Consider the following 12,610-nt stretch of genomic DNA (forward strand, 5'->3'; position numbering starts at 1 on the left):
AGCATAGCCGATCATGGGGCCTGTGAAGCCCAAGGTTGGTGCCAACTCTTTAGTGGGTGGGGCCAGATCCTGGCACAGCTGAATGTGCAGTCCATGAAGTCCTGGGACTGGTGCCAACCAGCTGGTGGGCAGGTATCCAAAATGGTACTTGTCAGTGCTGGTGTCCATATGGTAGAATAAGCTCCCAAGAACGGTGGCCACTGGTACCTCCACCCTCAGGGGAGTCCTAGTTGCCACTCACCTCTCCAGGAGGCTCTCCAAGATGAGCAAGTAGATCTGACCCAGACTCCTTTCAAACTGCTGCCTCTGTGCTGAGACTCAGAGCATGAGAAATTTTGCGTATGTTCTTTAAGAGCAGAGTCTCTGTTCCCTGTAGCCCTCTGGCTTTCTCAAAGGTAAGTCCTGCTGGTTTTCAAAGCCAGACATCCTAGAAGCTCATCTTCCCAGTACAACATCCCCAAGCTAGGGAGCCTGATGTGGGCTTCAGATCCGTTGCTGCTTGGGGAGGACCTCTGCAATTGTGATATTCTTTCAGTTTGAGAGTTGCTGGTCCAGGGATGTGATTCTGACTACACCCTTCTTAGTCTACCCCTTCTACTCATCTCGTTATGGTTCCTTCTTTATATCTTTAGACATGTAAAATCTTCTCTGCTAGTCTTCAGGTTGTTCCCATAGGTAGTTGCTGTGTAAGGCGTTTTTATGATTTGCCCCTGGAACAGGTGAGTGCAGGGTCTTCCTACTATGCTATGCTATGCCATCTTGAACACACTCCCCCCATTTAGGAAGCTGACTTTATAACTCTCTCCATTTTTTATGTGTGAAGATTTGGAATTAACTTTGCTAACTGACATAGTCAAGCCATTGCCCAAAGAGAAAAATCTCAATTGTCTAGTGAATAATAAAAAAGAGTTCCGTATGACTCTTGTCTTTTTTAAGCTTTTATAATCTGTTACGTCATTTATTTACCACTTACTAGTTTAAAGATATCATAAAGAAAATTCATCTGTTATGTGTTAAACTCCCATAATTAGATAGTTAATTCTCTCTAAAATAATTGGAATGAATAAGTAAACATATAATTAAATAATTTGCTGAAATTTTCCCTCAGGCAATAAAAACCATAATATTTACATCATTATTTTTAAGTCTTCTAAAATATATAGTATTTCTATAATATTAAAATAACAATTATTTTTTCCTTCCTAGACAAGTGGAATTACCAATATAAAGGTAGGTCATTTCTGAATTACTAGAGCTTTGATAACTTTTCTGCTTAAGTGTGAAGCTCCCTGATTATTTACACTTAGGGAAAAAAGGTTGAAAGTTCATACCCACCCAATAGTAGAAACAGCTATCTTGCACTCAGTCCTTTACCTATTGCATGCCTGGGGCTGTGACAACCCCCATTTTCCTTTGGAGAATTTACTAGTGGGACTAACCACCTTGCATGTAAGCTTTACTCTGGTCTCAGTGACATACTTAAGGCCAGAATTAGCAAGAGGTTTTTGGTTTATTTGGATATTTTTTGGTGTTTTGTTTGTTTGTTTGTTTGTTGCTTTGAAAAAGATGTTTTCCATGGATTTGTGCAAAAGCTTGACTATATAGAGAAAAGTGAGGGGTTTATCTTTATTCTGCTCCTGGGTAATTAACAAAGAATCAAGTTTATCATGATAGGCTTTTTTGTGATTCCATATTTACTTAGACATATTTGTATTTGTTAAATCTTCTTTCACTTAGGGAAGGTGTTATAAAATTAGATTTAGTCAGAACTCAGAACTTACAGTAATTGTTAAGACTAATTGGCCTTTCACTATCCCTACAGTTTGCTAAATAAAATAACAGCATAAAAAATTAGTACCCTCATAAGCATCTAAAGGGCTTCCCTAGTAGCTCAGTTGGTAAAGAATCTGCCTGCAACGCAGGAGACCTGGGTTCGATCCCTGCGTTGGGAAGATCCCCTGGAGAAGGGAATGGCCACCCCCTCCAGTATTCTTGCCTGGAGAATCCCCATGGACAGAGGAGCCTGGCAGGCTACAGTCCTTGGGATCACAGAGTCGGACACGATTATGTGACTAACTTTAAGCATCTAAAACATTCATTTACATGCTATAAATTAATAAACTAACCTTAAAACATGATTAAAGTCAGTCCTTCTATAGAAATACTTTGTTAGTCTAACTATTATTTAAGAGAAAAAAAACTCTTATAAAATACTATCATCCAGACAGTTCAGTAACCCAACTGTGTGTTCAACTAAACAGGCACCGTGAGGTTTCGCCATTTCAAAAAGAAAAGTCCAGGAGGGGGAACACATGTAAACCCATGGCTGATTCATGTCAATATATGGCAAAAACTATTGCAATGTTGTGAAGTGATTGGCCCCCAACTAAAATAAATAAATTTATAAAAAAAAAAAAAAAAGAAAAGAAAAGTCAGTTAAAACTATGAAACCTTAAAATTTGGGGGGTGGGGGTAGGGAATAAGAAATTGATTGGGCCTGTAAAAAGAACCCATCAACAATACGTAGGTAAAGTTTAATCAGTGCCTGTTTTCACATGATAACCTTCTACTGGAGGATATATTTTTGAAATCATTGGAAAAGTATTTAGGAAGAAATGAAATGAGAGAGCACCAAAAATGCTATCCAGGAAAATGGAAAATGTTTTTAAATACAAATTGTATAAATCCATTACCTGTGTAATTCTTTCAGGTCATACTTTTCAACACTTATTTAATTATGGTACATTTAGAAAATTGTGGGTTTTTTAAAAAAATCATTACTATCATTCTTAAATACTTTAAACCAACACTGGGCCGAAAAGTCACAGGTGAAATCTAATTTTATAGAAAATTTTTGAATGAAATTGTAACAGAGCAGCAGACTATCAAGAGTTATATATTTTGATTAGGAGATGTCTTTTTAGGAGTAAAATTTTGAATCTTTTCCAAGATCATTTTTCAACAGATCTGCCCATGAGTGTTCTCCTTTGGAGAGGAAAATTGTATTAGATCTACCTTCTTTATGTTTATCACAGATGGGCTCAAATTTTAGAATGAGCAATCCTGTCTCCATTAAAGCAGATTATAGATTACTTTCTTATCTGTACTAGTATATCTCAAATGAGCAAAGTTAACATAGGCTAAAGGCAAGGGCCTAACAAGCAGAGAAATACCCTGAATAACCCTTCTCTCCCAAAAGTCACACTGGCCAATATTGTTCTGAGAACGTCTGACCTCCTGGAGCATTTTTTTTCCATTCAAAAGTAGACCTTTCTAAAGATTTATAAACTTCTATAAAAGGATAGTGTAGGTGGCTCAGATGGTAAAGAATCTGCCCACAATATGGGAGACCTAGTTTCGATCCCTGGGTTGGGAAGATCCCCTGGAGAAGGGAATGGCAACCCACTCCAGTATTCTTACCTGGAGAATTCCACAGACAGTGGAGCCTGGTGGGCTACAGTCCATAGGATCTCAAAGAGTTGGACACTACTGAGTGACTAACACACACACACATAATAATTAGGCAGTAAACAGAAGTTTTAATGAACGGATTTGGCCTTTGAAGCAAAACATAAAACAGGTAAGCATTTTTAATGCTTAATATATGCATTTCTATTCTTATTTATCAATATTGATATTAATATAGTATATGAATACTTTTAAATGTGCAGTTAGTAAAAAATTTTTGAGTGACTTTATCACATGCCAGCCCATATGCAATGGCACTCAAAGCCTTAAATTTAGAAACTTAGAAATAACAGTTCTAAGCCATAATCATCTATAGGCTTACAAGCTTTTAAACATAGAAAATTGGAGCTTCAAAAAAATATTTTACTCATGTTATGCTTTTTGTACTAAAATATTACTCTTCTGAAAGCAGAGAACTATTGTTTAATCAGCAACTACATAATTCATGGGTATTCAAATCATAGTTCTATTATAAAGGACTTCATGGGGTTATTTAAAGCATTTTCATGAGTTTTCATATCAGAATATATCCTGTTTTTTAAAATTTTGTGAGGAGAAAAGTTTAGACTCTCCCTAAGAAACTTCTTACAGCATTTAATTAAAACAGCATCAGAAATCTTTAATCTTGCTCTAAATTTTTCATGTTGTGATTTAAATATGTTTCTTATTGTTGCCCATACCAGACAGTAGAACTTTTTCATGATGCTGCACTGCTCAAGACTGTGTGTTATTGGCACAGTCTCATCCAGGACCTAGTGATCTTGGTATAGAATGGCCCAGAATCAGACTGCCATCATATGGATTTAATATATAATTTTTCATACCACCCAACGGTGAGGGGTTGATAAGTGATTTTCTATAATGACATATATTGTTTTAATGTGAAAAAAATCTTTTAAAATTAAAAGATATGTTAATTCTGGTTCCACTACTAATCAGCACTAGAAGGCATGCCCTATTAACACATAAAGTCTTAAAACTAGAAGTTTGTGCTAGCTACGGAGAACAGTAATGCATGCAGTGCGCCTTTTCTATACTGGAGCATGGGCATCCCTTTCACTGTGATGTGTTCAGTGGCAGCTGTCACTGAGGACCTGTGTTGTAAGAAGGTAGAGGGTGAAGAGAGACATTTAGGAGGTACACAGGGGTAAAGTCACATGACTTGACTTACATGAAAGGGTCTTTCCAACATGTGTCCAAATGCACAGAAAATATGCATCACTTGTAAGTAACAATTTTTTCAATGGTATTTTATTCTCTAGAGTGTAGACTTCACTAACAGGGAACATTCAAGGCATACATCTATTAACAAACTGGAATACGAGAATGAAAGGCTCCGAAATGATCTTGCAAAACTTCATGCCAGTGGAAAATCAACATGGGCTAATCAAAATACCTATGAAGAAGCAGGAAGGTATGCCTATCAAAGCCAAATAAAAATGGGGTAAAAATGAAGATGAGTGTGCCGGCTCCACTTACATAAGGATATAAATGTACAAACATTCAAGTGAAATTTGTTTTTAAATAATGAAATTGTAATTTTATACACTTTCCTTTCAGCTGCTTAAAATTTGTTTATGGGGACAATTCAATAGTCTAGATACACTGTTACATGAAATTCTATGGTCTCAGTAGCTTTCAAAGGATGATAGTGAAATGAGTAGACAGTTAAAATGAATTTTTGTCAGTTCAGAACTTTCTTAGAACCTGATGTGGCATACAGAATATACAAAAGTAATTTTTTTTAATGTCAGAATACAGGAAGATAGCACGTCTGGCTTAACTTCAAATATATGTACACTTTATACTGACACTCCAGCAGTGGTGACAAACTGTGGTCTTTTCATAGGAAAGAACCTGTGGATGTGTAAGAGAGGTCTTCTCTGAGTAAAGAGAAGCATGTGGAAATATCAGTATCTGCTGCCTACATTATCCCCAGGCTCTTTAAAATGTCTTACTTCCAAATTTACGTAAATATATCAGCCTTAACATTTGACTAATTTCTTCAACTTTAATAAAATATGTTTGGAGTCAGAACTGTCTCTGGAGTTCTTTCACCATTTTCCAGTACTGGGAAAATGCTCAGCAAAACAAATAAGTTTCTTTTCTACAGGATTTTGCAAAGCCATTAATGTGCTAATTACTTTTGTGAGTTTCCAGGAACAGGTATGGTGTGCAATATTCCCCAAACTTATTTGATATCAGGTTTACTAAAATTCCATGGTGCTGAGAAACGGTGAATCAATAGGTCCAGACCTAACATCAATACAACTTTTGTTTAAAAGCTCATAATAGTTAGCATGAAAACTTCACATACAAATAATTAATATTTGCAGCTTTGGGGAATTCAAATATTTAACCTTTATTTTCCCATCTGACAAATAGGGATAATAATTATAAGGGTTTTCTGAGGATTATAGGAGAAAACCTATTTCTTTGTAAAATGTATAATTCCCTAAATGTTAGACATTATCATGATATTATTATTCTAACAAAATTGTCAATATTTACAATAATATTAATACTTCTCCAACTCCCAGTACCTAAAAAGTATATTTTGGTGGATAAACAAATGGCTGAATCTGACATTTCCTCTAAAGATAGTCCTGTTGGGGAAGGGTGATGCCCAGCTCACTAAGCAGCCCAGTTCTACTGGTAGACGTCCGTAAGTCCAGCGGCCGTACTAAACACATCTGCTCAGCATCCTTGTGCATGTAGTACATCCTCTCACACTCTCACCACCCTAGCCCTGTATGTGCCGGAAGGATATGTTCTAACCCAGTGTAAGAAACAGCAAGCACTCAGAAGTGCTGAACTAATAACTCTTCAGGGGGTTAGTGGAGGGAATGAGAGAAGACTGCTGCTGCTCCAAAGGGGCGCTTCTTCGGTTGGTAGGGTGTTATGTATGGGGCGGTGCAGCAAGAGTCCAAAAGGAATGTGGGGAGGATGAGATGGCGTGAGCCCCAGGCAGAGGCCATCTCCCTGGTGAGTGTCCCCATGTTGACTGGCCAGTGAGACTGAAAATCTGTCCAGAAGAATCTAACCTTGATTTGGGGGTTAAGAATATAACTTCTAATATAGAACAAACCCTTTACAAAGTGCTCCTCTCCCCATGGGTTCATTTCTCCAAGGGTCACATCACCACCCTCTGTATATAGTTTTCTCTCTGTAAGAGAAAAACAGGACCCTGGTGATGTTATGGAGGGTCTTCGCCATATCTTCTTCAGCCACTGGTCTGTATTGTGCCCCTGTTAATGCAGAACACTGTTTCCTATTCTTGTTTGTTGGGAATAACTTGGAAAGCCTTAGGTGAAGGTACTAGATGTTCTTGCTTAAACAAAAAGACAGTTCCTCTGCCTTTTACTGTTTTTAAACAGTGTTTATATTGTTTGGATTGCTTGGGCAGTACGGGATGTGTGAAGAGTGCCTAACAGAAACAAGACAGCAGGCGACACAGGGAGCAGTGTGAGAGGTAAAACGCTCAGCAGGAGACTGTTAATAAGCAGCCTGGACGACTGTTCCTACTGCAGAGCCCTGTGTCCTGCCAGTCTCATTTGTTGAAAGTTTCATTAAATTTGTTTTAATGGCTTGTCTGATTTCAGTGTTCTCCAGTGACCTAATTTTTAAAAGAAACAGCATTTCAAATGTTCTGAATAAATTATTACCATGTAAAACCCACTATGGGGAAAGAATTGTCGAGAGGCAAGGACACTGTGAACTCACTGCTGGAGAGCTGTAAAGCACATATCTATTAATTTTAGCAAGCAAAAAAGGCAATGTCCTTTCCTTCCCTCACAGCACAGCTCAGTGAAGTCAAATACTAAAAGCTGTATGTGTTTATTAGGAAGAAAAAAATAAAAAAACACACAGTCATATTTACATATCAATGGCTAATGCAATAAGGTCTTATTAAAGTATTTTAGAAAGGAAAAAGCTTTTAGATAAAGGTATATGAACATAATGTTCCACAACATTTTAAAGTCTGTAGTCTAATTTTTAACCCCTTCTTGCTTTTGACTGAGGAACACTTATATAATATATTATTAAAATAATCTTCTGTCTGCTTGGAAGTTAACTCAGTTTTTATTGTTTTTCACTCCTGTTAGAAGTGACAAGATTTTTGTGCTCATCCACTTAAAATGTGAAGCATTTTAGGATATTTCAAAGGATTTCTTTTCCAATAAAAAAGTTATTCAGCACTTTAAAAAACTTAATGGAGTTCCTTGGTGACCTAATGGTCAGGATTCCAGGCTTTCACTGCTGTGGCCCAGTTTCAGTCCCTGGTCAGGGAGCTGAGACCCTGCAGGCAGTGTGATGGGACCAGAAACACACAAACAGGACTAGTGAATGAGGTGAAACTGAATCTGACAATGATGTAATAAATGTTTTCAACGTTTTTAGAATTAAGTTAGAGTTTTGAAGTTTAAGGATCATTTACAAGCTAACTTAGAATAGTGGTATCCAGAACTATTAATATATAACTAATTTTAATGGCAAATCAGTTTTCTAGTATATGGAGTTTTATCTCTATATACAGTTCATACTTAAAACTGAATATATGGCTTTAAGAATTATATCAGGTACTGGAAAGATTTTGGTACTCACAAGCTAATCAATAAAATTCCTTCAAATCTAGTCAGCAAATTAAAAATCTCTAGTACTAAAACACCACAAAGTCAGGTTTGTCATAATCACTCTACAGGATCCCTTGTCAAGGAATGAATAGTTATTTATCTAGAAGCAAAAAAGTAAGCTGAGTCCATTTTGCACCATGGTCTTGCTCAGTTAGGAGAAAAACATAGCAGACGGAAGAGTTCCAGGCTAGAAAATAATGGGTAGTGCATGGAATAGGGAGTGTTATGTGGAGTGTTAGAAGGGGAGGCCAGAAGTGGTAAATTAGCTTACTTTGTGAAGGGATCCCATTTCATGCTGAAGACTTTACGCTGTATGTAGCCCAGGGAGGCTTGTAAACTTAATGGAGGGCCAGGATTGGATGTGTAGACAGACAGCTCTGCAAACTGTGCAGTTGATTCAGCTCTCAAGCCGGCTCCAGTTGGGTAGAGTTCTCTCCAACAGAGACACCTGCTCCTGCCCTCCTGGCAAAGTAAGGAGAGGCCTTGGAATAGGGTCTATGGAAAAGCTAATTGAACAGACCAGCCTGTGAGATGGTAGTAAAAGCTTTCTTAAATAATTTTTAAGATAGCTTTTAAATTGATATACTTAGCATTTTTTTGCAAGGTGGTTTTATGAAGTATTTGAATAGCTGTATTCTAGAAGAAGAACTTTTCTGTCAGATATAAAGATGATTTAAAGCAAAAGTGCTTTGCTTCATAATGTAGTCTTTCCTTTCATTCTCTGCACTATTGATCTTACAATAAAGAAAATGTTCATATATAAATTTTAATAATTAAGACCATAAAGTTGTATCTATACATCCAAAGAAAAATGGATAATTGAGATAATTATTTAGATAATTTAGGGCAAATAATACTTTCTCTGAAATCTCTGTATAATTGAGATTACAGAGGGATGTATATTTCTTGAACCATTTCTATAATTATCTTATTTTTTTCCACTGTGCTTTGAAGTATAGATGGATTCATTCAAATTAAAAGGTTCAGCTGAAGATTCTATGCAGATGTACAAGGCAATTGTTATAATTCTATTTGAATTGTGGAATGTTTCATTTTATTTTGCACATCATAAACCATGTTATTGCAGTTCAATTTTCTGTTCTGTTTCCATGGTAATTATGGTTTGGAAGAATGGATTAAAAAAAAGATCTATTTCAAGATAAGTAAAAATGGAGAGCATGTTTTGTTTGTTTTTATGTACTAATTTACAGATGCCTCACTTAACTTTTACTGCTATTTGTATGTATAGCTTTGAAAATGTTTGCATAATAAAATAAGTCTATATAGACAGATAGTCTTTGGATAAGAACAGAGAAAAATAATGTAAATTTTTTGAACTATGTGAAGTTAAAATATGAAGACTTTGAAAATGGTTAAATAATACCTGTAGAGAATTTGAATTGTTAGTAAAAATAAATAACTTTAAATTGAAAGGATTTTTATGTTTCCATGGTCTTTGATGATTTTGATTGAATTTAAACCCTATTTTCATGAATTAATGTTCAGAGAAGATACTTATTTAGTTCCAAACAGCCCATACTGTTAGGACCTTTTTGTGTAAAATTTTAGGGCAAGTTGGTGTGTTTATTTTATTATTCATTTGTTTAGTCAGAACACCAAAATTTAAAATCCCACTGGTATTTTATTCAGTCTAATCTTCTACCCTATATTTTGGCACAAACAACAAATTCTATACTGTGCTTTTCATCAAACTGTGGAGTTCAATTCTCATAACAACCCTTTTTTATAAATGAAAAAATTAAAGTTACAGGTAGATATAGTTACCTGTTGCTCAAGGTCATACAACTAAGTGTGGAGGAGTTTAGGAGATGATGTAAACTGAAAACATACTATAAATTATTAAGCTCTATAGCAATTAGAATTATTGTTATTGTACAGAGACTTATTCTAGTGTCAAAAAAAAGAGAAGAACGATTATGTTAAGAAAGGCCCCCAACTGAAATACATAAATTTATAAAAAAAAAAAAAAAAAGAAAGCCAGTGAGGTTAAGTGAAATGATAATAGAAAAAGAGTATCTATTTAGAATTGTCAAGGGCATCCATGTTAGCTGTTTCAAAATTTTTCTCAAACTGGTTTAATGTTATTTAATTAAATAGCAAAGAGACAAAACAGTAAAACACAGAAAGAGAAACAATATAGGCAATAAGAATGGCAGAATATTTATAATAATTAAGAAAGTTTCCTGCTTCATTATTAATTGTTCTAAGTCTTTTAAGTGGAATAGAAATTGTCAGCAAAATTATTTTCAAAGAAATACCCAGATAACAAGCCCAAATATTTTGTTGTGCTTTCCTCACAGTTAGAAATTGGAGAAATTTAAATTCTTAGCTCCATAAATAAGCAGGTGTCCTTGGTAGCAATAATGACAACCAGTCCTTCTCTTTTAGATTTAACCATGATCGTGAGCCAAACAGAAGTACAACACCTCCATTGCCATCTTTGCCATTTCAAACCAAAGAAATAACAAGTCCTTTGGTTAGTGATGATGAAGTATTCCCAATGGTGAGTTGCTGATTATCGGTTACTATTTTTTCCTTTATGGAGTGAATACTTTTACACTAATACTGATATTACTGATGTGTACACAGTAGTTTAAAAAAAAATGTTGCTCTTTGAATAGGACTCCAAGATGGGTCTGCAAGTAATTCAGCTGTGACTATCTATAGAAGGAAAAGCATCCATAATGTTTTGTGACGTATTTCACCTCAAGTACAGGCTGAAATTACTGGTGACTTTTAAATATGCAAGTCACTTCTGGACATTCCATGAGCCTCAAAGCTCTGTATATTTTAAAGAGCTACAAGTGATCTTTTGTGACTGTTTAAAAAAAATCTCTTTTACTGACTCTGACATACATACAGAAAGATGCACAAATCAGAATTGGACAGCTTGATGAATTATTGAAAAGGCAGCAGAGCAGTGCAGCTACAGCCCAGGTAATAAACAGAGCATCAGGAATATTCCAGAGGCCCCCTTCCCACGCCCTTCCAGTCACTCCAACCTGCTCCCAAGATAACCACTGTCCTGACGTTTAAGGTCGTAACTTGGTTGTAGCCATTTGTAAATTTTAGATAAATGGTATCATGCTGCATGTGTTCTCTTGTATGGATTATTTCTTCCACCATTGTTTCAACATTGTTTGATGAGAGTCATTATCTATATTGTTGGCTGTAGTTTATCCATTTTTGTTTCTCTATTACTATTACATTATATATAAATACCATATACAATGATACCATTGTCCATAATGATAAAATTTATCCATTCCACTATTGACATACATTTGAATTATTTCCTGTTCAGAGGTGATTACAAATACTTTTCCTAAAAACATTCCTGTAAGTGACCTTTGGTGCACATGTGTACACATTTCCGTTGGATCTGTACCTAAGAATGGAATTGCTAGGTCATTGTTGTTGTTTAGTTGCTAAGTTGTGTCTTTGCAAGTCCATGGACTGTACCCCGCCAGGCTCCTCTGTCCATGGGATTTCCCAGGCAAGAATACTGGAGTGGGTTGCCATTTCCTTCTCCAGGGGATCTTCTGACCCAGGGATCAAACCCATGTCTCCTACATTGGCACCTGGATTCTTTACCACTGAGCCCCCTCACTCAGAGTTGCTAGGTCATAGAATATGCACAAGGTCAGCTTTAGCATGTACTGTCAAGCTCTCTTCCTGTTTGAGTCAGTTCAGAGCCCTACAAGTAGTGTATGAGTATTCTCCTTTTCTGTATTCTTTCCAACAGTTTTTAACTGTTCAGTTCAGTTCAGTTCAGTCGCTCAGTCGTGTCCTACTCTTTGAGACCCCATGAATCGCAGCATGCCAGGCCTCCCTGTCCATCACCAACTCCTGGAGTCTACCCAAACCCATGTCCATTGAGTCGGCAATGCCATCCAGCCATCTCATCCTCTGTCATCTCCTTCTCCTCCTGCCCCCAGTCCTTTCCAGCATTAGGGTCTTTTCCAATGAGTCAACTCTTTGCATGAGGTGGCCAAAGTATTGGAGTTTCAGCTTCAACATCAGTCCTTCCAATGAACACTCAGGACTGATCTTTAGGATAGACTGGTTGGATCTCCTTGCAGTCCAAGGGACTCTCAAGAGTCTTCTCCAACACCACAGTTCCAAAGCATCATTTCTTCGGCACTCATCTTTCTTCACCATCCAACTCTCACATCCATACATGACCACTGGAAAAACCATAGCCTTGACTAGATGGACCTTAGTTGGCAAAATAATGTCTCTGCTTTTCAATATGCTATCTAGGTTGGTCATAACTTTCCTTCCAAGGAGTAAACATCTTTTAATTTCATGGCTGCAATCACCATCTGCAGTGATTCTGGATCCCAAAAAAGTAAAGTCTGACACTGTTTCCACTGTTTCCCCATCTATTTCCCATGAAGTGATGGGACCAGATGCCATGATCTTAGTTTTCTGAATGTTGAGCTTTAAGCCAACTTTTTCACTGTCCTCTTTCACTTTCATCAAGA

The 12,610-nt window shown here is 36.5% G+C and overlaps 1 protein-coding gene across 37 annotated transcripts in view; it reads left to right on the forward strand.

Moving 5' to 3' along the window:
• DEUP1 (deuterosome assembly protein 1) overlaps positions 1-12,610 on the forward strand; it is a 120,588-nt gene that overhangs the window by 88,482 nt on the left and 19,496 nt on the right. For 24 of the 37 annotated variants that reach the window (XR_014067502.1, XR_014067507.1, XR_014067505.1 and 21 more), the window contains 3 exons: positions 1,207-1,230; positions 4,731-4,882; positions 10,512-10,626. Coding sequence is in view for 23 of the 37 variants with exons in the window: in XM_081536606.1 (XP_081392732.1) it covers positions 1,207-1,230; positions 4,731-4,882; positions 10,512-10,626 (291 nt within the window). In the remaining 14 variants the exon portion in view is untranslated. Of the gene's footprint in view, positions 1-1,206; positions 1,231-4,697; positions 4,883-10,511; positions 10,627-12,610 lie in introns of all 37 variants that reach the window. The other 13 variants (XR_014067504.1, XR_014067512.1, XR_014067511.1 and 10 more) reach the window with 2 other exon arrangements.

The sequence above is a fragment of the Giraffa tippelskirchi genome, chromosome 10, assembly GCF_054371585.1.
Source record: "Giraffa tippelskirchi isolate mGirTip1 chromosome 10, T2T-mGirTip1v1.2.pri, whole genome shotgun sequence".
NCBI lineage: Eukaryota > Metazoa > Chordata > Mammalia > Artiodactyla > Giraffidae > Giraffa > Giraffa tippelskirchi.